Source organism: Humulus lupulus, chromosome 2, assembly GCF_963169125.1.
Source record: "Humulus lupulus chromosome 2, drHumLupu1.1, whole genome shotgun sequence".
Lineage (NCBI taxonomy): Eukaryota > Viridiplantae > Streptophyta > Magnoliopsida > Rosales > Cannabaceae > Humulus > Humulus lupulus.
In genome coordinates this window covers 50,164,782-50,189,408 of record NC_084794.1, presented here as the reverse complement: position 1 = coordinate 50,189,408, position 24,627 = coordinate 50,164,782, and the positions used below count along the sequence as shown (strand labels likewise).

At 30.9% G+C, this 24,627-nt stretch overlaps 2 protein-coding genes across 4 annotated transcripts; both read left to right on the top strand.

Annotated features, from left to right (window-relative positions):
• The first annotated feature begins 788 nt into the window (after positions 1–788).
• Positions 789–6,265, top strand: LOC133814231 (uncharacterized). Its single transcript, XM_062247221.1, has 3 exons — positions 789–1,021; positions 2,170–2,255; positions 6,118–6,265. The coding sequence occupies exons 1-3, from the start codon at positions 878–880 to the stop codon at positions 6,263–6,265; spliced, it is 378 nt and encodes a 125-aa protein (XP_062103205.1). The 5' UTR covers positions 789–877.
• A 13,311-nt stretch (positions 6,266–19,576) lies between these two features.
• On the top strand, positions 19,577–23,458 carry LOC133817773 (guanine nucleotide exchange factor SPIKE 1-like). 3 transcript variants are annotated; one of them, XR_009885713.1, is made up of 6 exons: positions 19,577–19,756; positions 20,579–20,722; positions 20,969–21,142; positions 21,818–21,868; positions 22,791–22,891; positions 23,196–23,458. XR_009885713.1 is itself a non-coding variant. In XM_062250373.1 (4 exons), exons 1-4 carry the CDS (start codon positions 19,586–19,588, stop codon positions 21,553–21,555), a joined length of 609 nt encoding a protein of 202 aa, XP_062106357.1. In that variant the 5' UTR covers positions 19,577–19,585; the 3' UTR covers positions 21,556–21,713. The 3 variants fall into 3 exon arrangements, 1 of the variants encoding a protein (XP_062106357.1); XR_009885712.1 differs by having other exon boundaries at positions 23,188–23,458; XM_062250373.1 differs by lacking the exons at positions 21,818–21,868; positions 22,791–22,891; positions 23,196–23,458 and adding an exon at positions 21,436–21,713.
• The last annotated feature ends 1,169 nt before the right edge of the window (positions 23,459–24,627 follow it).

Here is a 24,627-nt window from a genome sequence, read left to right as displayed (position 1 = left end):
AGTGAATATTTCAACAATATCTTTTTCTTATATATTTAATTGCAAACCAACTTTAATATCATAACTGAGAAATAATTGTTTGTTTAGGAGGTGTTCAGATTATGAACAAAAGTCTGTCACAAGAATTTCACTTTCTGAATTGAGGCCACTGAGAGGTTCATTTTACATAGATATCACGTGACTTCATTTGTGAATGTGTTAAAGTTTTAGTTAACTAATTTTGAGTTGGTATTATGATCAATATACGTGGTTTTATTGTATAATTTGTATTTTTTTTTTTGGGACATAGATACATAACTTGAACACTAGGAATAATTTTCATTGTACAAATTTCATACTAATTCAAATGTTATTATTGAGCTTTTGAAAGTCATTTGTGAGCTGAGATGCATAGGGATTTTACTTTGGATTGACTAATGGATTATGCATTTTTTGCCTTTTCTTTTTTCATTGTATTTTCAGTGAATATATTAGACCAATTCTATTGGCCCTCTCAGTTCTATTTTTCATTTAGCATTAATTGCAAATACGGTACAAGGAATTTTTCATGTATGAGGTTCAAGTGGTGGAGCTATTGTTTCTCTTTTCTGTTTTTGACACTCTAACATTGCATATCTTAGTGGCCCTTCAACTTAGTTGCATTTATGCTTTTGAGCATTTGTATCTTTCATTTCATATGAACATGCTTGTTTTGGTAAAAAAAACTTTGTGAATGTTTAGACATATACCTGCCCCTCTCATATTAGTTAAGCTTTTAATTTGTCTCATTCTTGGTTGACGAATACTTAATTCTTACTTTTTGCACTTTCTATTTATAACTTTGGCCACTGTATTATGACTTAGAAACACTTAGTTAGCTTTGATTTCTATCTTTTGCATGGTTGTTGAAGTAAGTACATCTGTGATGCTGAAAGTTTTCTTAATGTTTTCTAGGATGACATTGTTCTTAATTCTTTGTGCAGGCATGCACTTAGACTCTGATCTAGTGATGTTAAGCTTGAAGGAAATTGGAAAACTCAAGGTGAAATATTTTCATACAAGTATGCTTCATTTATAATCATGAAATTCTTTTATGTATATGGTTTATCTACTCTCAGCATTGGAAGAAATGACCTACTGAGTTTGCTCTTACTTTTGATCCCAGCTTTATTTTCTTTGAGACTCAAGTTTTTGGCTCAAGAATTTACACTTAGTTTGGATCAAATTCAAGGTGTTGAGCTTTCTATTTCATCTCTATTCAATTAAGAAATTGAGTGACTTCATATTATTTTCATTTGCTACCTACATATATTTAAGTTAGCCCTTTCATTGAGCTAATTTTAATCAGAAAGTAAGTCAATAAAGAAAATTTTGCTATTATTTGTTCTAAAGTGCATTTTAGTTTTTATATGTGTTAAAAGAACCATAGTTTTGATTGTGTTTTCTAAAGTACTAAAGTACCATTAACTTGATTTAAAATGTATGTTAAAGTGATATTTGATTTATTTTTAATCATTATGTAACAAATTTTCATTACATGACTGGTTATGTTTTATTTTTTGACATAATTTTATGTTTTCTTGCATATTGGTTATTTATATTTTCTGTTCTATAATATGTTTGTTTTTTTTTTGCTAGAACTTTTATAAATAAACCTTATATTTTCACATTATGGTTGTGTCGAGATCCTTTAAGTGGGTTACAATTTGTTGGTTTTCCTTAAAGATTATTTCTTTGGTTTGTGTTGTTGCTTTTGTTTTTAATAATTTATTTTGCTGCAGCTGATGAAGGTAAGTCATTTCCCCTTTAGTTCAGGTTTATATAATTTTTTGTGTTGGAATTGTTTCTAATTAAGAGAATACAAAGAGAAAAATTAGAGATGTTTTAAGTGTAAGAATATGGTGCTTAATACTTAATGTTTGTGATTTGAGAATATGGATTTAGATTACCTTTTCTTTAGTCCTTTCGTTGGCTTTTGTGTATGAAATTTGGATTTTACAGATTTGATTTATGCATATTCTATAATATGATTTTATCAGACTTTTATTCATGTGAAAATATATAATATTGATTGTATGGGTTTTGATCATAAATAATGAGATTTTTGTTTGGTGCTGTCATATTGCTTATATATGTCTCTATCTCTATATTTTTATTCTCTTTGTAATATAGTTAAAACTTTTTTGGTAGGCTGCCTCCAAGAGAAGAGGCAAAATACTTGGTGTGCAAGCAATCTCTCACGAGAGACTCTTACTTTTGTTTGCATTTTGCAAGAGGTATGCCTTTTACCTTTGTTTTAATATTATGCAAATGTTAGAGGAGTTTGAATATCTTAAATATTCATCCATAGTGAAGTAGGTTCTGAGATTATTGTTGTGTGCTGTGGTGATAACGGAAGGTTGAGAACTTGTGTGTTTTAGTGAAGTAGGATCTGAGAAATTTGTGTGCTGTGGCGAGATAAGGAAGAAAACATGCATGCGTTTTTGAATTAGTTGAATTGATATTGGCAGATGGTTAGATGCTAGTCTAGGGGAAAATGGTGTTTGCTTTTATATAGACTTATCTAGTATAACTATTTTATAATTGAATTGTGTTTGCTTGGTTTGTTTGATGATTGGTACATTAATTAGATTGTTAAAAACATATACTTGTAAATGGTGTAATAATCTTTTTGTATAGTTTTTGAGGTCCTTTTCAGTTGTATTGCAAGCATCTCTGCCCGAGTTACTTCTCTTTTTAGGGTCCTTTTCCTTCTTAAAGAAACCGAAATATCATTTTGTGTTGGCACTATAACAAAATCGGGTTTTAGAGATGAATTTTTTTCTCGCTAAAGCTTTCTAAATCCTTGTTATATCGAATAGCGATAATGAAATTGTCATTAAACTTCCTCGCTAATACTTTGTCTCTATTGCTGAACTATAGAGAGGACATTTAAAATCCTCGCTATTGCTCAGTAATAGAGAGGAAATTTTAATCACTATTTCATAGAATATTAGGTTGAGAAAAGTAGCAAGAAGGGTTTATGATTAGAGAAAAGGCTTTATCCTCGATTAAAATATAACTTTGATAAAAGAATATACACTTTTTTTATGTGACGACTTCTTGTACAAACAAACTATCTCCTATCTTCATGATGAGGCACACTTAATTTAATTTTACTTTCCTAAGTATATTGCTGATCATAATCTATGTCAAGAATTTTACTCTGTTTGGTTTCTGAAAATACCAAAACAGAATGTAGACCAAGAACTTGGGACAAGTAGTTTATGATATATTCATAAAAAAAAAGTTCCAATCAAATAAAAGTCATGAAATTAGCTTGATACTTTTGAGTTTGAGAACTTAGGATGGTAGTGATCCCCATTCATATGTGTATTTATAACCAATAGTCTTTGATAAGATGTATAGGACAGATATATCTATTGCATTGAAAGGAATGGTCAAGACTATAGAGAAAATTAGCTAGAAGGGGTCAAGTGAGGTATAGTCCTTGTGGAATCACATGGTATTGTCTAACCAAATTTGTAATAAGATGTCTTAGGCATGTCTAATATCTGAAGGGACACATTTTCATATCAAAATTAGAGTAGCCATAACCATTTAAAATCATTATCTTCTCTTCCAATCTTATTGATGCATAATAGGACATGTTATTATCTGCTAAAATTATGCTTATTGAAGGCTATTTTTCATTATTTACAGGCTGTTTTTTGTCAACAAAATGTAGAGATATATTTTTCAATACCAATATCATTTGTCTTGCCACAAAAGTCACAGCCTCTTTCTACACAAATAAATCATAGCACTAACAAAATTTGGTAGAAAACAATGTAGATCATACTCTTTACCTTCTCTTTTAAGATACAAGAAATTGTTTGACAAAGTTGTAAATAGAAATTGCTCATTTGAATTTATATCTTAGGAAGAATTATGTCTTGGTGTGATATTTATGTTTTGCTTTCTATCTTCATCTAAATAAATATATAAATATAATTGAAATTTGTAACGGCCACAGAAGCCTATGAATAAATAAATCATAGCCTAAATGGTTGTTCAAAAGTGTTTATTTGTTTCATTTGTTCCGAAGAGTAATTTTTCTACTACTGGTTGTTCTCTTATCACTTTCTTTAAACATTGCTTTGTAAGTATGCTCCTACTAATTCTATGTTGGCATTGAAAACTTTTGTGTCCAATAATTTCTCTTGATTCTAATTAAGAAACAAGGTTCCATTCATATAAAATTCATGGAAGAAAATTTCCAATGAAATCTTTGATTAAACCATGAGAAATTTTGAATGATTTATATCTTCACTTAATTAGTTCTGTTTTGCTTAAAGCCAATTTTTATCAAATAATATCTCTTGTACCAGCTTCAAAATCCATTGACCTTTTATTTGATTACTTACAATTAATCATGAATGCAACGAATGAATGTTGATCATAGAGCCATTTTAGATCCCTGATAAGCCCCTCAAAGAAAAACATTGATTCTAATGAATGTTTCTTTGATATTAGTGGTTCACTAAACATTTCATTACCTGAAATACTATCTTAAGTAAATTATTTATAACTGTATTAGTTTGTAAATTCTATTATCAAGACAGAGACCAAATAATATACCATGATAAGGATTCTATGTCATATTTTTATGAAAAAAATTCTAATACATTTTTTCTCTACAATTTCTTGCCCTTCTTTCCCTGCCCCATCACACCAACTCAGAACAATACAATTGCAATTAGATGTGTTAGGCATGTCCCATATCCACAGTGACACACATTTTCTTATCAAAACTAAAGTAACCCTTGCCTGAATGTTTTCTAGCAGTGTTCACATTTTAAATCAAAGTTCAAGAAGCTTAATAATCTCAACTCAAGTAATTAGGTCATTATTCCTTAAAAGGAAATTATTTCATCAAAATATAACATAAGTGAATGAAACAGTACTAGAATTTTTTGGAATATATAACTTTAAATAAAGTGTAGTAAACTTCGGAAAGTAATGGAAGAGAACGTGAACACATAGCTCTCAAAATTAGTGGCTAGATCATTTTCTAAACCATTTTCTTTCAGGGTCATCTAAAGTGAATTTGATGTCTTTGAAACAAGATTACTTGGAATGGAGAATGTTACAATGTACCTACATTTGGACTACGTTTTTATTTCTTGACGGTGGAAGAGCTGTGCAGGTAATATTCTCCTTTGTGTCTTCTACCTCAACCACTTGAATCATATGGTTGAGGCCTAGTTGTAATCAACAGCTATTCTAGAGCTTGGATGTAAAATCATAATATCCAAATCTGCATTTTAGGTGCAGCCATGTTTTGAACCCTGTGATTGTTGTAGTGGGTGGCAAGTTTCTTGACAAAACAGTCTTCAAGATAACCCATAAATCTAAATACCACCATTCCAATGATTATATCCACATTATTATGCACTCTAAATATTAGTTGACCATTTGTTTAATTTGAGTGCAAGCTTTCTCCCTGGGCCTGTATATAAGTTGAAATTGTATTATGAATTTAGTTGGGAAATTATTTTAGAAATTCCATGTTTGAGAAACATACATATTTCTCTTTATAAGTCCTCTTAGAAGTATCATATTAGAATTACTTTAATTTGTAGATCATTTGTCACAATCTATTTGCATGTATCCACAGGGCGCTTTTGGAAAAAATGCTCTAGTTGGATTTGGTTTGACAACTTACACAATGCTTGGATTAGGAGTGGTAATATCTCTTTGAACCTTACCATAATGATTTTACTTTGGGTATTTGTCTCTATTAGTCTTTGAACAATACTCTACTTATTACAATTTAGCAGCTTAGTCCCTAAAATTTTAATATTTTAGTAATTAAGTCCTTTTTACTAACAAAATTGAATTTTTTACTGAATAAATTAGCAAGAATTATGCAGATTAAGAATTTATCTTTGACTTCTATCATTGTGCTTAGTTTATGCTTTGTATTCTTTGTGGTGTTTCATATATAATCTCAACAGAACAATACCTTCACTCTATTGTGACATTTTAATTAATACAAGGCAATTTGGTTATGTTTTTTTTTTTTTATAAAAGCCCTAGAATTACCACTTTAAGTAATTGCTGGTGTGATTCCATTATTACACTCGAATATTACAGGTGTGTAGATGTGACTGGAGCTTACAGTGCTCTAAAGACGGAGCTTAACATAAGCTTGACAGCAACAGGCCTTTTGTGGACTACAACTGGCTTTATTGCAAAGAGGATTACACATGGACCTGTGGAAGAAAGGGAAACAGGTATATGACGAGTGCACAACAAATGGACTCACAACAAAGACAAGTGCACAAAGGATGATGAATTGAAGGATGGAGCAAGTTTCGTGCATGGTTTACTTTTGTGTATCTTGTAATTTTTTGTTTTTCATTTTTCAAGTAAAAAATGTTCAAGATTATAATACTTTATTATGTTATGCTTTCAAATTTAAGTTAGAACTAAGATCTCATGAAATAGACACATTTAGAGTTTGAATTAGTTATTGTTTAATGTAATACTTATGGTTTATCAATCTATTGAGAATTATATTTTATGATGAATTTTGATTTTTTTTTTATCAAAATACAATAATGAATCTTTTAATTAAACAAAAAACTTATAAGTACCATTATCACAATAAAAAACCTTAATATGTTATGATTTAGAAACATATTATAAGTGTAAAAAATTGTTATGGTTTATATAATATAACAAACTAAAAATGTTATCAAAATAATCAAATGTAACAGTTGAAAAGTGTTATGAAAAAAGTACAAGATTAAATTTCAAATTTATAACCAAAAACTCTATCTAAATGTTATTATTTCAATATTATAGCATCTAAAAATGTGTTATTGAATAGTTTAAGATAACACCGAACATAACATTCAAAAACTGTTATAGAAAAGACTGGACTTTTAATAACAGGGGCTATGTTAGCATTTTCAGAAGTGCTATCAATAGTCCCAGATAACAGTTTTTAAGTGTTATGAATACTGTTTTTTTCTTGTAGTGATCGTTAATAATACAAAAAGATTCAAGAACAATTGACAGGCTTCAAGAGGTAAAAGTTTATGTTCTTGATTTTTTGTGTTTATATATTCTATATGAATATATTGTACAATTATATACATATTTCTTGCATTATTAAAAGTATAGTATGATACTATTTCTGGATTATTTTCTTGGTCATATAAATTGTTTGTATCATTAATGAATTTTTTTCTATTGTTGTTGTTGTAATAAATCAACAAAAATGGGCCCATCACGCAAAGCTTTCGCTGCGTGATCTAAATGGTTTTCCAATAGGTAAAACCCTATTTTGCCGCGTAGGTTGGCTGGTTGTACCTTTTTCATTGTAATTAACCTTTTAAATGTATTTTGGGATCTCATGTATAAAGTAATCGTTTTAGTGAAACGATGGTACCTTTGACCAAAAAATTTAACCCTAAATCGTTAATCACGTTTAGTTACATGGTTATGCCCAACTGACTTGTTTAGCGAGTTTAAGACTATTTAAAAAACATAGTGTAATGGTCCCTAAGTAGTAGGGTGTTAGAAATGAGATACTAGATTTTAAATAACCATAAACAATATAAGAATTGGACAGCTGATTTCCATCACCAATTGTTTTATTCTTACAACCATATTCAACTTTGTTGGTCATCTTGTCACCTTAAGAAGTGAGATGATTGTTGGAACCACTGTCTGCAAACTGGCTATCATCATGGAGAATTTCTGGTGTGGCAATGAGGGCAAAGAACTATTTATCTTGGGTCGATTCATTGTGAGGCTACTGTCCCATGTAACTCTCATCGTACTAATTATAGCAAATGGTTACGAAGTGGTCGTATTTGCCACAAACATGACAAGTGGGTTTCGAGACATTGCCACGACCATCTTGACCTCTACCACGATTTCCACCCTTGCGAGACGAACCAATAGAGCCAAGGAGCTTGCTAGATGGAGAAAGCAACTAGAGGAGGGTTTGTGTACAAAATTGGTAGAAGGCACACCAATAGAGCCAAGGAGCTTGCCAGATGGAGAAAGAGCATTTAGACGTTCAAGGCGGTTGTCAAACCCGGGAAGTAAGCTTTGAAGTTTTTTCCAGGAAGTGTGAGAGAGAGCCTCAACCTGCACAATGATAGACAAATACTCTGCATCCAAACCAGTAAGAACATTAGCAACCAAGTGACTCTCAGGATAGGGATCTCCAGCAAAAGCAAGGGTATCAGCTCACATCCTTCTCTGTTTGAGGTAATCCATCATATACAAAGAGCCATTACTCAGTCTATAGTTTGATGTGAAGCTCATCCACATGAGCTTTAGAGTGGGTACCATAAAGATGATCAAGGGTTGTCCAAAGAGCAGTAGCTGAGCGATAACCCATGACTTCCGATGCAATGCCCTCAGTCATGGAGTCATAGAGCCACCCCATTAGGAGCTGGTCATGAAGAAGCCAGTGCTCATAGTCAGGATTAATGGTAACAACAGAATCAGATGAACCAGGAGTACCTGAAGTGAGAAATTCCAAAGGACAGATTTTCTGACCACTAATATAGCCATCCAAGTGGTGGCCACGAATGATAGTGGAAACCATCGTCTTCCACAAAGGGAAGTTGTTCCGATCGAGCTTCAAGGAGAAGTGTTGGCTGAACATGCTAATGAACGAAGTTACAACTGGAGCAAAAAATCAACGAGGTCATCTGACTGAGAGTAGCAACAGAATTAGGTGCAGTGGTGAGAATAGAGTGAGAGGCTTGAGAGGTAGCCGTCTCGAGACTGCCGGTCACTAGAGGAGCTAGAGGAAGGATTGGGTCTGCCATGACATAGGTCGTCCAACGCTGATACCAAGAAAGATTCTAATTTTTTTTGTGAAATTGTATTTCTCGGCTCAATTAATACTGAGAGGGGTTGATTCTATTTATACTCAATTGAGGATATACAGAGAGAATAGCTTTGTCATTTGCAAGCTTACATGTGTAAGAGTTTGTTATAACAAAAGGCATATTACAGAAATCTATGCTAACATATTTGTACAAAAAGCAATAGAGAATATTCTACAATTTCTACAAACCTATTGTGCATAAGCTAATGAAAATCATTGCACTACTACAAAATTGGGCTTTCCCGACACCCAACCATGATAGTCAACTCCGTTGACTGTCGTAATGGCTTAGCGTGACTCTACGCCGATAATTAAAAACTGTAGGCATAGAAACCAACGCCGATAGTGAATTATTGTTACCGTTGCTTTTGACTGTCGCTATTGACCCCAACGCCAACAATTAATTCAAAACCAATGTTGACAGTTAAAAACTATTGTAGTTGACCCCAACACCGACAGTTAATTCGAGACCAATGACGACAGTTAAAAATTATCGCTATTGACCTCAACACCTATAGTTAATAAAAGCCCAATGCCGACAGTTATAACATGTCGCCGAAAATCAAATAAAAAAATATAAAAATATAATTAATAAACAATTTAATTTTAAAAATAAACTAAATTATATAAATATATATTTATTAAAAACTTTTAAAACTAGATTTTTTTTATTTCTTAATTTTTCATATAATTTTTTAATATGTATTTGTTAATAAACTTTTCCCAGATTTGGTTATAATAAATGAAAAAAAATATTATAACAACCAGATTTTATTTTAAATGAGGGACAATTTTATTTTGTCTATACCACTTATTATGGGAAAAACAATAGTACTAAAGGAACTTCCAATTTTACATAGAAAAAGCCAAAAACATAGTAGGTATAAATTAGGTAGTGCATGAGTAATTAATCAACCAAATATTTTATAGATACAAACATATTATATAGTCTCATCAGTAGAGTTTAAAGTTAAGCTCATATATGACAAATTTCCAATATAGACCATTCTTCTATAGGGGCTTCACTTTAAGTCTTACTGGTGGTCCTTTCCAGTGTTCTAGACTCGTGAACCATTTTTGCACTCGATTTTTTTTATGACCATGTATATTGTAGTTGTTTGGAGCATCCTGTAAATTTTTAGAAAATTTCGAATAGTTTACAATATCGAAAACTATGTTCAAACATGTTTTCCATGCACATAAAAAAAATTAGTCACGCATGCAACATGTTTGAACTTAATTTTCAGTACTGTAAATATTTAGAATTTTCTAAAAATCGCATCGATGCTCTAAATAGCTACAATATACACGGTCATAAAAAAATTTGTGCCGAAAAATATTTAAAGATCGAGAATACTGAAGAGCCCTACCGGTAAAGCTTAAAGTGAAGCCTCTAAACGAGAAATTCCTTATATTTTACTCTCCTTGTTTGAATTTTTTATTTTATTTTTCTCATACAAAATTTTGGTCCCAATATTATCTTCATGTCGTCTATAAAGCTAGACAAGACACAATAGCTTTTCACTTTTCCACTCACACTGTCTTTTTGTACTCTGATAATATTCGGCATTAGTTGAAGTGGAAGGAATGTGCACTTAATGACATTATCTTTGGTAGGTAAGGGAGGAAAGAAAACAAGGGATTAGATAGTGGAAGAATTAAAATTAAAAGAGAAAAACTTTAGGGATAGGAGATCCAGCTTTGTTATTTTATTTGCTTTTAGCAAATGCTCATTAGAACTACTAATAAAAAATGATATATTTCCTATTAATTAAATTGTTTTCGAATATCTATTCAAAAGAAAGAAAGAAAAAAAGAACTGTTTTCGAATACATATTAAGCATTAGGCTTTTCTACATAAGAATAACTTTAATAATACGTATGATTTATTGGCACTGAGATCTTCATTGAAAATACTATACATATCTACTCATTGAGAAGTAAATTCATAATATATATATAAGACCTTTTATCCTGTTATTGGATTGTTCTGATTGTATTAATTTTTAGATTATTGCATAATATAAATATATAGGATAATTTTTTTTATAGGGGCTTCATTTTAAGCCCTATCAGTGGGGTTCTCAATGTTCTTAATCCGTGAATAGTTTTCGGCGCAATTTTTTTTATGATCGTGTATATTGTAGCTATTTAGAGCATCCTGCAAATTTTCAGAAGATTCTGAATAGTTTACAATACCGAAAACTAGGTTCAAACATGTTGCTTTCCACCCGCATAAAAAAAATTAGTCGCGCGTGCAATAACATGTTTGAACTTAGTTTTCGGTATTGCAAACTATTCCGAGTTTTCTGAAAATTTGCAAGATGCTCTAAATAGCTACAATATACACAGTCATAAAAAAATTTGCACCGAAAACTGTTTACAGATCAAAAACACTTAGAGTCCTAAAGCCCCTATAAGAGAATTTTCCTAAATATATATATCCTTTTTAAAATAAAAGTATAGCATGTGCTTTTAATTTTTCGTGGATTAATTTGTCCGTACATAATGCATCACATGCAAACATACGTAATTGAAATTGAGTATATTTCGAATTAATTATTAGATTTAATATATTTATTTAACTAAATAATTATATGATAATTGTGTAATTTAAAATAATTAAAGTGTCTCAATTATTCTTTCTAAGTATTATAATTCTATAAAAATTAAGTATAATTACACTTTATGATTACTGTCTCACTAAACGTGACAATATAATTTTATATACAATTATCACTTAATATCTAAATACATGTTCTATTTTAAAATAACGTCTAGTATTCAAATATATCTTAAGGGCATCTTCAGCATTGCCTTCAAATTCACTTTTACTTTATTATGAAGTCAAAATTATTTTCCAATCACACTTCAACTTTATTTTTAAAATAAAGAAATGTATTTCAACTCTATTAATAAAGATGACACTATTAAAACTAAATTATTATAAAAAGATTATATTATAAGAGAATTATTGTTTAAATATTTTTACTATATTAATAATTATATAATATTAATATTTCTTGATTAATTAAATTGATTATTGATGATTAAGAAGAATAAAAGAAAACTATTCTTTTTTGAAGTAATGAATTGGAGATAAAATAGTAATTTAATGTAATAAAAATGGTAAAATGAAATAAAAGTTTATTTAAAATAAAGTTTAGATTGGAAATGACCTAATTAATTAATTTGTAAATAAGACAATTACTATACTATATATATAAATATAGGGAATTTCTCATATAGGGGCTTCACTTTAAACCTTACTAGTGGGACTTTCAATGTTCCCAACTTTGAATAGTTTTCGACGCGATTTCTTTTATGTCCGTGTATATTATAGCTATTTAGAGCATTGGCATGATTTTTAGAAAATTCTGAATAGATTACAGTACTGAAAATTAGATTCAAACATGTTGTTGTACACGTGACTAATTTTTTTTATGTGCGTTAAAAAAACATGTTTAAATCCAGTTTTTCGGTACTGTAAATTATTCTGAATTTTCTAAAAAAATTTATGATCTTCTAAACAACTACAATATACACGGTCATAAAATAAATTACGCTGAAAACTGTTAACGAGTCGAGAACGCTAAAGAACCCCACCAATAAAGCTTAAAATGAAACCTCTGTAGGAGAATTAACATGTAAATATATAAGATAAATATGTGGTGCAAGTGTACAAAATGCCCGCACCTATGCAAATTCTTTTTAAACCTATTTTATTAGCCAAACATACGGCCGGTTTCAAGGAAATTATAAAACTGTCTGTATTTTATTTATTACTCTAACAAAAAATACAAAAAATTGAAAGAGTAGTTGACCTCTTTCTTTGTACTCTCCTCTCTTTCATTTCTCTCCCTATTGTCTCTCTAAAATTTCATCCCAGTTCTCATGAAAAACTTACAAAAGAAATATTACAGAGAAAAAAATCCAATTCATCCTCTTGATGCAAAGTTCCATACGCAGGCTTTGATTAAAAATATGATTAACTGAATGAACCAAAACGATCTACCAAAATGATTAAATTGGAGCACAAACAATAAAGTCATTAATTACTTCATAAAGACAATAATAAAGTAAACCCAAAAGCTCAACAAACCCATTAATTCTTTTCATATGTAAATACCGAAAAGACTAAAACAAAAGGAAAGAAAAGAAGTATTGAGTAATTTACATTACATTATATCAAAACATTATTCACTTCCCTCCATAAAATTTACATTTAGCTTCAAATTAGTCAATTCATATGCCTAACCCATATTTTTATTTGTTAGAAGAGATATAATAGATGGTAAAGTGAAAGTGAGAAGTGTTTATAAAAGTCAATAAGTTCACAATATTCAAAGGGTTCACATGAACTTTTGCATCAAGGATGGTTTGCATTTATACATATTAAAGAATGATTTTTTCTTCTGTAATATTTTTTTGTTTTGTGAGTTTTTTCTAATAACATTAAGAATATGATATTGGAATGAAGAACATTAGAGAGAAGACAGAAAAAGAGGAGGGTGGGATACTCTTACTTTTTATAAATAAATAAATTTATTACATGGTTTCATTACCATTAAAAATATATTAAAACAAATATAAAAAATTGACATGTAATAGACACGTGGTGCCCAACAACAATTCTCACATTGACCAATGTGACATTAAAAAAAATGGTAAAATGGCTTATTAAATAGGAAAGAAATATTAAAGTAGACTCTTTCTTATATTTAAAGTTGGGCGACTTTACTATCAACCAATATTCAATAATAATATTGCTCGAAAAGAGGCCGCGCCCACCCTACAGAATTATATATGATTAATAATATCTTTATTGAAATATACACATAAGTATTATATATATATATATAGTAATATGACTCTTATTTTAATTAATCATATTTATTAAAATTAGAATATATTATTTTAAAATATAATAATATGTTACTGTATATAATTACTCCCAATACTCATATAATTACTCCCGTAGATTATATATATTTATATAAAAAAGCTTGAAGATGAATTCACGACGACGTGGATTATTTGAAAATTTCAATGGGGATGTATAGCAATAGTACTCTTGACCTAAAGAATCTTTCAATAATTGATTGATTGATTGATCGATTGATTTTTTGTTTTGCAAAATCAATAATTCATCGACTTTATCTAAAGATTATGAATTGGATATTTCGAACGGGCTAGCTTTAATCATTATCCATGGTGGGGTCAATTGGCTTTGACACGTAATCATTATCATGCTTACTTAAATAATTCTAATTTGACGTCTACAAACTTTTTTACTTTCTCTATTTCCTGGGAAAAAAAATTATATTTTTAATATATATTTTTAGACTGTGTATTGTTTGATTATTTATGAGGATTTTATAATTTGACAAATTAATTTTTAAAGTATTTTATAAAATAATTCAAATAGATTTGTAAATTTAATTTTGATAAAAAAATTTAAATATAATAATATAGTTGTTTGATATAATAATTGTATTTTTGTATTGAGTTATTAGTTTGGTAAACTATCTGTGATTTTAGTTTTTTTTAATTAAAATCATATTTATGAGTCTATTTAAATTATTTTACAAAATACAGAATCTAAAAAAAATTGTCAAAACACAAAATCTAAATAGATAATGAGACAAAACACATGTTCCAAAAAAATATACACCGACCAGCTAATTCTTCACTTATATTTTCATAAAAATAAATAGCTTATATCATAGAGATTATCATAGAGGGAACATGTCTCAAGAAGACTTTGATTACATATGATACCTATTTTTCGTATTTTATATTCAATTCTTCCTTTTTATTATTATAAATAGACAAGGGCATGTTGTAAAATGAAAATGCAAAGGGGCGACATTGGTTCTACACTACATAATTACGGGCTCACATAAGGTTTTAGTATTATCATTTCTAGCTATATATAGGGATATTTGTGTCTAACTTTCAACATTTGTAGCACTTAAGTATTCAAATTATTTTTTTGACAACAAAAGCAAAACTACATTCCATTCATGTTTAAGTACGTATAATTTGATGCAACTACCTGTTCTATCGTTAAGTCCGCCTACGTGGAATCGAATATGCTTATAACTTGAATTCGTTTGCTATAAAAAACTCTTTAATTAGGTACATTTCCCACAAATATCTATTTAATTAGGTACTTTTGCCACAAATATATTTTTTATTGAATACTTTCACCTACATGTTATAGACGAACTTAATAGTGTGAATAGACGGTTGCACTAACTGCAGCAAGACATTGATGGAATGTACTTTTGCTGCTCAAAAATAAATTTGGTCCTTAAATGCTACAAACATAATAACTTAGGCATTTTCGCCGTAAATGTCTCATATTATTAGTAGGGAAATTAGCCATTTGGTACCTTTTGTTTCTTCAAACTATCATTTTGGTACATTTAATATGAATAATTCTCAATCAATACCCTATAATTGTAAAAACGGTTAAAAATGTACCTTTTGATCAGATTTGGTCAACAAATTTTTCACAATGACGAGATTACCCTCAGTTTTAATGAATTAAGTGATTTTTTTTAAATTATAAAAATAATTAAAACAAAAGAAATTAATAAACTTTCCTCTTTTTTTTTTCTCCCTTCCTTCTTCCCGTCCCTCTACAAACTCAAACCTAGAAAAATAAAAAATGACGATGATGACGAGCTTTAACAAAAGTAGCTTAAACTCAAACCCAAGAAAAATATCACGAACGACCCCTACTAAAATTATCATCATCATCATCATCGTCATCGTCATCATCATATTTTCTAGACATCGTTCCAAAATTAACACAAAAAACTTGCAAAATCGACACAGAGCAAACCCTATTATGAACACAACTTACAAAATCAACAAATCAACAAGAACACTGCAAAATATCAATAATAACAACATTTTGAACCATTCAATTCAACCTGAAAAAAATTATAAATGTTCATATCCAAATCCAACATCAAGAACATACAGAAAAAAATATACCAGATCTATGGTCAGAATATCAATATCCATTCTAAAAAATCAAACCCAAAATAAAAATAAAAAGAATAGTTCATTATCAATATCAGATCTATGGTTAGAATATCAAGTTACAAATATATCTTTACCCCAATATGCAAACCAAGAATAAAAAAAAAAACCCAGAACCCAGAACCCAGAAAGACTCGTAAGGCTTAGACATGGGGCTTCACCAACAGCAACGATGAGGTATGGGCCAACAACAACATTAAGGTATTTGCAAACACAGTGGGTGGCAGTGAGGTCTGGGCATGGAGCTTCACCAATATCAAAAGTCGATAATGAGATTTGTGCATCCATGACTTGCGGTGGACTGAGATGGTAGACAAGAGGTGGTGACGGTGAGGAGTGGTGAAGCTTTTGGGATTTATGTTGTGACGAACCCATATTTGATTCATCTCGTCGCCACCATCTCGGAACCCATCCCTCTCGCTAATCCATCTTGGAGTACATCTTGTCATGAACCCATCCCATAGCCAAGTACACCCATCGTAAAGCCCATGTAGCCCCTACCCCAAAGTCTTCATTGCGAACCCAGATGCGCCCTTCGCGTAGCATCTACAACCTACAATATCATAAAAGAAAGTGAAAGGAAGAAGAGGAAGAGGAAGAGATATGAAAACAGATTGGAAAATTTTAGGACCTTTTTTAAGAAAGAGATAAGGCCTTAGATGTTGGGAGAGAGAGGAAGAAAGAGATAGGGGGGTGGGGGGGGGGGGGGGGGGGGGGGGGAGAGAGAGAAAATAAGAAAATACCTTAATTTCAATTTTTATTTAAGGTTTTGTTTTTTATTTTTTGTAATTTTAATTTAAAATCAATTAACTCAGTGTAACGAAGGGCAATATGGTCATTATGTAAAATTTGTTGACCAAATCCGAGCATAAGGTACCATTTTTATCTTATTTAAAAAAATGAGAGTACCAATTAAGAATTATTCGTATTAGAAGGTACCAAAGTGATACTTTCACTACTACAAAATACCCTTTACGTGACATTTTTTTCAAACACGCACATAAATGCAAGTCCTTAAAAATATTTATGGAGTTTTTAGAACACTCATTGAGAGTCCTGAAAAAACACAATTTAGGACTCACAATGAGTGTCCTCAAAAAATAAGTGAGTCCTAAAAAAATCTGGGCTAAAAAATGAGTGTTTTACTTAACAATTTTAAGGACTTGCTTTGGGAGTCCTTAATACTCTTTTAGGACTCGCAAAGCGAGTCCTAAAAACACCTGAGCTGAAAAATTAGGAATTGTGACTTTTAAGGACTTGCTTTGTGAGTCCTAAAAGAGTATTATGGACTCCCAAAACAAGTCCTTAAAATTGTTAGTAAAAGAGCATAAAACCACTTATTGTTTAACATATTTATAAAATTAGTATTAGTTAAAAATAAATTGTTTTATTGATTGGAAAAATATTTTAAAATAATTTTAATATATAAATTTACTAGTTATAATTTTTATAATATATGGCATTATTTATTTATTTAAAATTTATATGAAAATTAAAAAAAATATTAATAAAAATGAATTAATATATTTTTAAAATAAAGTTAACTAAAGTGCACTTTTACCTAGTATTTAAATTAAATAGCAATTTAAATTTTAAATAACAATTATTATAAGTTTGAAAAGAATTTGTATAGTTGTGATTTTTAAAATTATTTTTTATAGTATTAGGAGTATAAAATTGGGAGTTTTATAATCACATTTTTTTTTTATCTAAATAATATAATCTGATTTTTATTTATAAAATAAAAAAATATATACATATACCCAAATCCCTTTCTCCCACCCGATACTTTGCTTTCTCCCTCTCTCTATCCCATTTTTTCTGCTAGGCCCAAACGACAACGGCAGGGGCTCGGGGAATGGTGGTCGACGGCGGCAAGGGGGTCGGGCTGTTCGGCGGCAGGGGGCTCGGGGCTGGGCTCGATAGCAACGACTGGTTGCTCGAGGGCTGGGCTCGACGGCGGGTGGGGGGGTCTCGGGTCTGGGCTCGACGGCGCAGGGGCTGGGTGGACGTGGAGGCTTGGGGGCTCGTTGGGGCTTGGTGGCTCGTTCTCCGCCGCGAGCAGAAGCCTCCAGGATCTACTTTTGGACAACTAAATGACTGTTGGGGCGTTGAACAATCTGAGGTATGCCCCTTAATTTGTCGCAGCTGGTGGAGCGGTGGCCTCGCAGGGGTCGCGACGGTGGTCTCTGCTGTAAGTATGCTTTCTTTAAAAAAAAAAATTTCCATATGTATATAGATTTGAGAAATATATGTATAAATATTATATATATGAATAGATTTATAATGCCTATATGTTATGTTTTGTAAGGTTTTGTATGAAGTTGTTTGGAGGCTTTGATGTATTCCAATTATTTGGCTTGGTGTATTTTGAGATTTGGGATTCGTTGGCTTGGTGGCTGTGATTTGGGATTTAAATTTTTGCTTGTTTATCTTAAAATTTTCTTGTAACTCTAGGAAATTTTCGGGTTAGTTTCTGATATTATCTTTTGGATGCTTTTTGTCTTGAGCTGGAAAGTAGTGTAAGGAAACCAGGGCAAATGGATCTCTTAAACTAATGGTTGATGCTCTTCAAGTGTTTGAGAAATTGATGCAAAGAAACTACAGAATATGATTTAATAAAACTATGAGTGATTCTAGTTTTTGTGTGCTCAAATTACTACTGCCTTTTGTTATTATTATTGTTAGATGATTAAATATAATATATATTTATAATTATATAGCTCTTTCGTGGCCTCTCTTTATTATATTGAGCTTTTTCTTAGTATATAACATGGTAGCTACTTATGTGTATATACTGTATATATATATGCTATACTATACATATGCATGAGTGCTTAAATGGAGAGTTTCTTCGAGTTGGTCTCAAGTTTGCTCCACTAGCTGGATATCACTGGTATCTACACATCTTTTCTTTTGATCATTTTATAAGTTGTATTAATCAAATTATAGGTAGTGAAAACCAATTATTATATATTGCTTCATTTTGGTATTGCACTCCAACTGTTTGATTATTTGTCTAATTGAACAACTATTTGTTAATATGGGTAGCTAGGATTCTATATATGCTATCTTTTTTTTAAAGAAAAAAAGAAAATTCTTTGTATTAATCATGGGAAAAAAATACAAAGATTAGAGATCAATGGACGATCTCAGTAAGCTAAAATATAGCTTGAAACAGAAAACAAACATAGTAAAAATCATCCTTTGACCCTGGCTTGTTTATGTACCCTTGTAGTGTAATAAGTTTCATGTGAGATGCAGTTACATATTTTTATTTCTGTTGTAATTTGTAATCATATAAGCCTGTCTGTGTAGGCTGCTAGAATTCTGGTGGTCCTTATGTGCAAGCATGAATTTGATGCTTGATACCAGAAGCCTGAAGATAAACTATATATTGCGCAACTGTATTTTCCTCTTATTGGCCAGGTAAATGGTGCCATCGAAGCTTTATTTTTTCCTTATGAGGGAATGCTGCATATAAACAACTATGTATTTCACAATGATATTCTTAGATTGTAACTGCTCAAGCTAATATTTCTCTATTGAATAGTAAATGATTTATGTTATGATACAGTATAATTATCAAAGTTCTGTCTCCAATTAGTTCACTAATTAGTGATGTGGTCTATGCAAATTTTGAATGAGATGCCTGTTTTTTACAACCTTAATGTTGTTGAAAAGCGTGAAGTTCTCATAGTTATTTTGCAAATTGTGCGCAATCTTGATGATGCATCACTTGTGAAGGCATGGCAGCAGAGCATTGCAAGGACTAGATTATTTTTCAAACTCATGGAGGAATGCCTAAGTCTTTTTGAGGTTCCTTGATATTTCCCTTACTTGTTTGATCTTGTGATTGACTGTTGGTGTCATTTAGTTTACTTGTTTGGGTTCTATAAAGTATAAACCATGCATACATATAATCTTTTTATTTATTTGCTATCTTATTTTGAATGGTTGTCAAGTTTACAAGTTTTTATAAAATTGACGTGGTAGCTTAAATTATGGAAAAATGCACCAAAGTGGGGCCCTCAAATGATATAACTTTCTGATCTCCAAATGTTGTAAGTCTATATCCAGGATTTTTCCCCCTTAATTTTATTTAACTGAGACATGAGTAATAATATATGCCACTTGACGATGAAAATTGACCTACTCAGAATGACAAAAGTTTGGTTATCCTTGTTCTTTAAATGCACATTCTTTGCATGTAAACAAACATTTTGGTTTTGCTTAGTTCTTGAGTTGATTCAAAGGGAGGGTCAATTGACCTTGGATGTGCACATCTTTAGAGTTTTGTCCTCTCTGTCCTTTGTTTCCTTGTGTTTAATTTTTTGGTCATGATTACCTCTTTTGGGCTTTATGCAATATAAGAATGTTAATCATTTGGCTAAGAATGATAAAGGAAAATTTTGTTACTATGGAGCCATTTATTGCATAGAAGTTTTCCAGAAGTATACCCTTTAACCATGGTATTAGAATGGATGCTATATTTTTATATATTATTCATGTTGGGTAAAAGTAATATTCTAATAATAGGAGAAGTAAGTTAACAATGTACAGTAATTTAGCTATTGTTGATTCTCACTCTTTCTTTTGCCATTGCCTGTGACACTGATATTCTATTATTCATTTTTACAGCACAGAAGGTCTGCTGATGGCATGCTTATGGGTTCTAGTTCTCGTAGTCTTGTTGGGGATGCACCTGCTTCCCCTAAGTACTCTGATAGACTTTCTCCGACAATCAACAATTATCTGTCTGAGGCATCAAGACAAGAAGTCAGAGTGAGTTAATTTATAGTGGTCTTAAATCAAGAAATCGATGCTTCCAGTGTTTTGTCTATCAATAATGTTTTTTTTAATTACTTACTAATTGTTTTGAGGTCATCTGTTCATCCTTATATTGTCAAACAGTAGGTACTATTTACTTTTTCTAAGTAGTTTTGTGCATTGTCCAAATCCCTGATACATGAGTTGTAAGAAGCTACTCATTTTTACGTATAACGCTAATGTTGAATCCCACTCATGCAGCCTCAGGGAACACCTGAAAATGGATATTTGTGGCAAATAGTAAATTCTCAGTTAAGTTCTCCTAGCCAGCCATATTCATTGAGAGAGGCTCTGGCTCAGGCACAATCTTCTAGAATTGGAGCTTCTGCTCAGGCTCTTAGAGAATCTTTGCACCCATTATTGAGGCAAAAACTGGTATGTTTACTTTATTATTATCATATTAATTTTTTTTTTGAAAAGAAAATTCTTTGTATTAATCATGGGAAAAAAATACAAAGATTAGAGATCAAGGGACGATCTTAGTATGCTAAAATATAGCTTGAAACAGAAAACGAACATAGTAAAAAACAATAATAAAAAACTGAGTCTATCTTATTACAGATTGCTGCAATAGCAGATTGTTTTGTGTAGCAAAGTACTTCAACCCCATTCTGAATTTGTTCAGTCATATTTTACTTTTAGGTGGCTAATAACTTTACCATTTTTAGGAGCTCTGGGAAGAAAACTTGAGTGCTTCTGTTAGTCTTCAGGTTTTAGAAATTACTGAGAAGTTTTCCACAATGGTTGCTTCCCATAGTATTGCTACAGACTATGGAAAACTTGATTGATTCTAATATGCTATCTCGAGAACTAAAGAAAGCATAAAGGGATGATAAATTGTGTAGCTGGGTTTATAGTTATATGATCTAAAATAGCATGAATAGGTAGTTTTAATATAATAACTGTAATCATAAAGATTTATATATGATCTAATGCTCTAATATATTTGTATGTAGTTGTCTAGCGAATTAATTAGAGAAAATATTATCAAAGAAAGTTAAGTGTAGTAATTTTCTTCTAATTGTTTCTGTATAATCTTTCTAATTTTAGAAAATTGAGGATGGGACTTGAGAAGCTAGCTTGCAAGTTATGATTAAACAGGTTTCAAGTTTGGTTCATAGTCTCTCTCTTTGTTTCTTCTTGGCTGGTTGTTTCTACGTAGGACAAATCATGATGACTAATTATATATATGCTATAGTTATAACCAGATGCTATAGTGAATCAATGATAAGATCATCTTAGTGATTCATTCATTCTAAAGTTTATATATTCTCTTTTTCTTTTTTTACCTATTAAAATTCATTCCTTATTGCTCAAATGGTTTTGATTGTTCTAGTGCTGAGATTTTTAATTGTATGTTATAGCAGTTACTTGATTTTCTAGTACCATGATTCTTAGTCCCACTAAAGATTTCTTGGTCTAAATCTATTACTAATTTCTAGTACTTTAGTTTCATTAAGTTTTCTCTTTATCCCTACATATATGCGTGCCTTACTCTCTCTCTCTCTCTCTCTCTCTATATATATATATACTATTGTATCATGTATGTATCATCATAATTGTGATTAAATATATGTGTGTGCCTTAACTGTGACTAGATAGATAGTGATGTCAGATTTGGTTAGCAAGTTTTATCTGTGTGTTGCGTGTCATTTTTAAATTAGTGTCAGCCCATATCAATTTACTTAAAGACTATTGGCTCTTTTCTTAAGAAGATCATGGAAGAGCCTGAGCCTTCCACTTCTTCTGCAATATTCATGTGCTCTAGATCATGAAATATTGCAGAAGAAGTGGAAGGCTCGAGTTCTTCCGTGATCTTCTTAAGACAAGAGGAGCTAGATCATGTACTTACCACTAAGGCAATGGGTTTTTGAACGAGATTTGATAGAATTTGTAGTTTAATATGTGATGATTGCAATCTTACTTAGTAGTGGTACTTATACTTGTTGAACATGCTTTGTTTTTTTAGGCTAAAAGAGCGTTAGTTTCAGAAAATAAGAGAACTTCACTGGTGTTGTTGCAGGTTTTGGCATAAAGGATTTAACCAATTTTGATGTTATTGTTGTGGTACACTTTCAAAGTTAGGGTTCTACTTAGCAGATAAAACTGCTTCATAAATTTGAGGTAAATATTTTAATTTTTACATGATCTCTTTCGAGGACAAAGGTCATTATTTTTTGTTAGTCAGTCGAGTATAGTTTTAATGCAACTTTATATGTTTCCTTGTAAATTTATGTCAAAATTTAGTTTTTAGTGGCTTTTCATCATCAGTACAACATTATTATGTATTCATGATTTATAATGCATTCATGATTTTCTCTTAAATAATTTGGGTTTGTTGAATTTGTTGTTACAGAATGAATTGTTGTATATTGTATCATTGTGTGTGCATTTTTTTAATAAAGAGCTACAACTTTTAGTGTTTCAGGAACTAGAGAGAAAGAGCACAACAGCTGCTGCACTCAAGTCACTTCAACATAAACTTGAGAAATACAAGATAAAGTTGAACAACTCGTATAAGAATACTCGAGTATACTTATAACTTGTTCATGTTGCACAAAACTGATTACAAGGACAAGAAGAAGAAATATATGTTGTTTGACAATGAATTTAGTGTTTTATTATATTTGTAATTTTTATTAGAGTAAATGATTTTTATTTGAATGGTTAATTATTTACTTTGTAAATCTAGTTACATATTTTTTAAGTTCAAGACGATTATAGTTTTAATAAGTTTTGTTATTTTAATCTATAAATTTTTAGATTAATTTGTATAAATGTTTTATTTAAATCATAATTTTTAATTTAAAATAACAATAAATAAATTTTAAAAAAATTAAAATTATAAATTTTAAGGGCACCCAAAGAGAGTCCTAAAAACCTTACTTAAAGGCACTCAGCAAGATCTTTTAGGACTCGCGGACATTCTTTTAAGACTCGCAGTGCGAGTCCTAAAAACCTTACTTAAAGGCACTCGGCAAGATCTTTTAGGACTCGCGGACATTTTTTAGGACTCGCAATGCGAGTCCTAAAAACCTTACTTAAAGGCACTCAGCAAGATCTTTTAGGACTCGCGGACATTTTTTAGGACTCGCAGTGCGAGTCCTAAAAACATCATTTTAGGACTCGCAACGCGAGTCCTAAAAACCTTACTTAAAGGCACTCAGCAAGATCTTTTAGGACTTGCGGACATTCTTTTAGGACTCACAACGTGAGTCCTAAAAACATCATTTTAGGACTCGCGTTGCGAGTCCTAAAAACCTTAGTATTTAAGGCTCTCAAATAGAGGACTCGCGTCCCGCGAGTCCTAAAAACTTTTTTAGGACTCGCAATGCTAGTCCTAAAAACTTTTTTAGGACTCGCAATGCTAGTCCTAAAAAACCTTTTTTGTAGTAGTGTTTGAAAAAATACAGGGTACCAAATGGGCACCTACCCTTATTAGTATTGATATTAATTATTCTCATTGCCTTTTGGCATTAGTCAAGAAACTGTCACCAAAAATCCTGAAATCGTATGTCAAACTTTTAGGCAACCACGATAATTGATAATTATTGCTATAAGGCTTTAGTGGCAATTATAAACTGTCTCTTCGTTTGTATAATATATACATATATAAATTTTTGTTTCATGTTGCCCAATTTCCATACAAATACATTGAAGAAATGCTGCTGACCATCTCTATCCCCGTCGCAAACTAATCACCTCCATCACCTGTGTAGCATGAGAGAGAGATAGATAAAGAATTTTACCAAGCCTCAATCTATAACGCCCTGGATAGCCAAGACCATTATACTGTGTATTTTAAATAGTGTTGGACTTGCTAATTAAGTCATTTGGACATAAACATATAACTAGAAGAA

Bases quoted from the DNA above. Each gene is read 5' to 3' on its own strand.
- LOC133814231 (XM_062247221.1), top strand. From the start codon at position 878: ATGGTTGTTGAAGTAAGTACATCTGTGATGCTGAAAGTTTTCTTAATG. The intron at 1,022-2,169 runs GTGAAATATTTT...CTTTTTTGGTAG, and splicing joins AGGAAATTGGAAAACTCAAG to GCTGCCTCCAAGAGAAGAGG. The intron at 2,256-6,117 runs GTATGCCTTTTA...CGAATATTACAG, and splicing joins TTGTTTGCATTTTGCAAGAG to GTGTGTAGATGTGACTGGAG.
- LOC133817773 (XM_062250373.1), top strand. From the start codon at position 19,586: ATGCCTGTTTTTTACAACCTTAATGTTGTTGAAAAGCGTGAAGTTCTC. The intron at 20,723-20,968 runs GTGAGTTAATTT...CCACTCATGCAG, and splicing joins CATCAAGACAAGAAGTCAGA to CCTCAGGGAACACCTGAAAA. The intron at 21,143-21,435 runs GTATGTTTACTT...TACCATTTTTAG, and splicing joins CATTATTGAGGCAAAAACTG to GAGCTCTGGGAAGAAAACTT.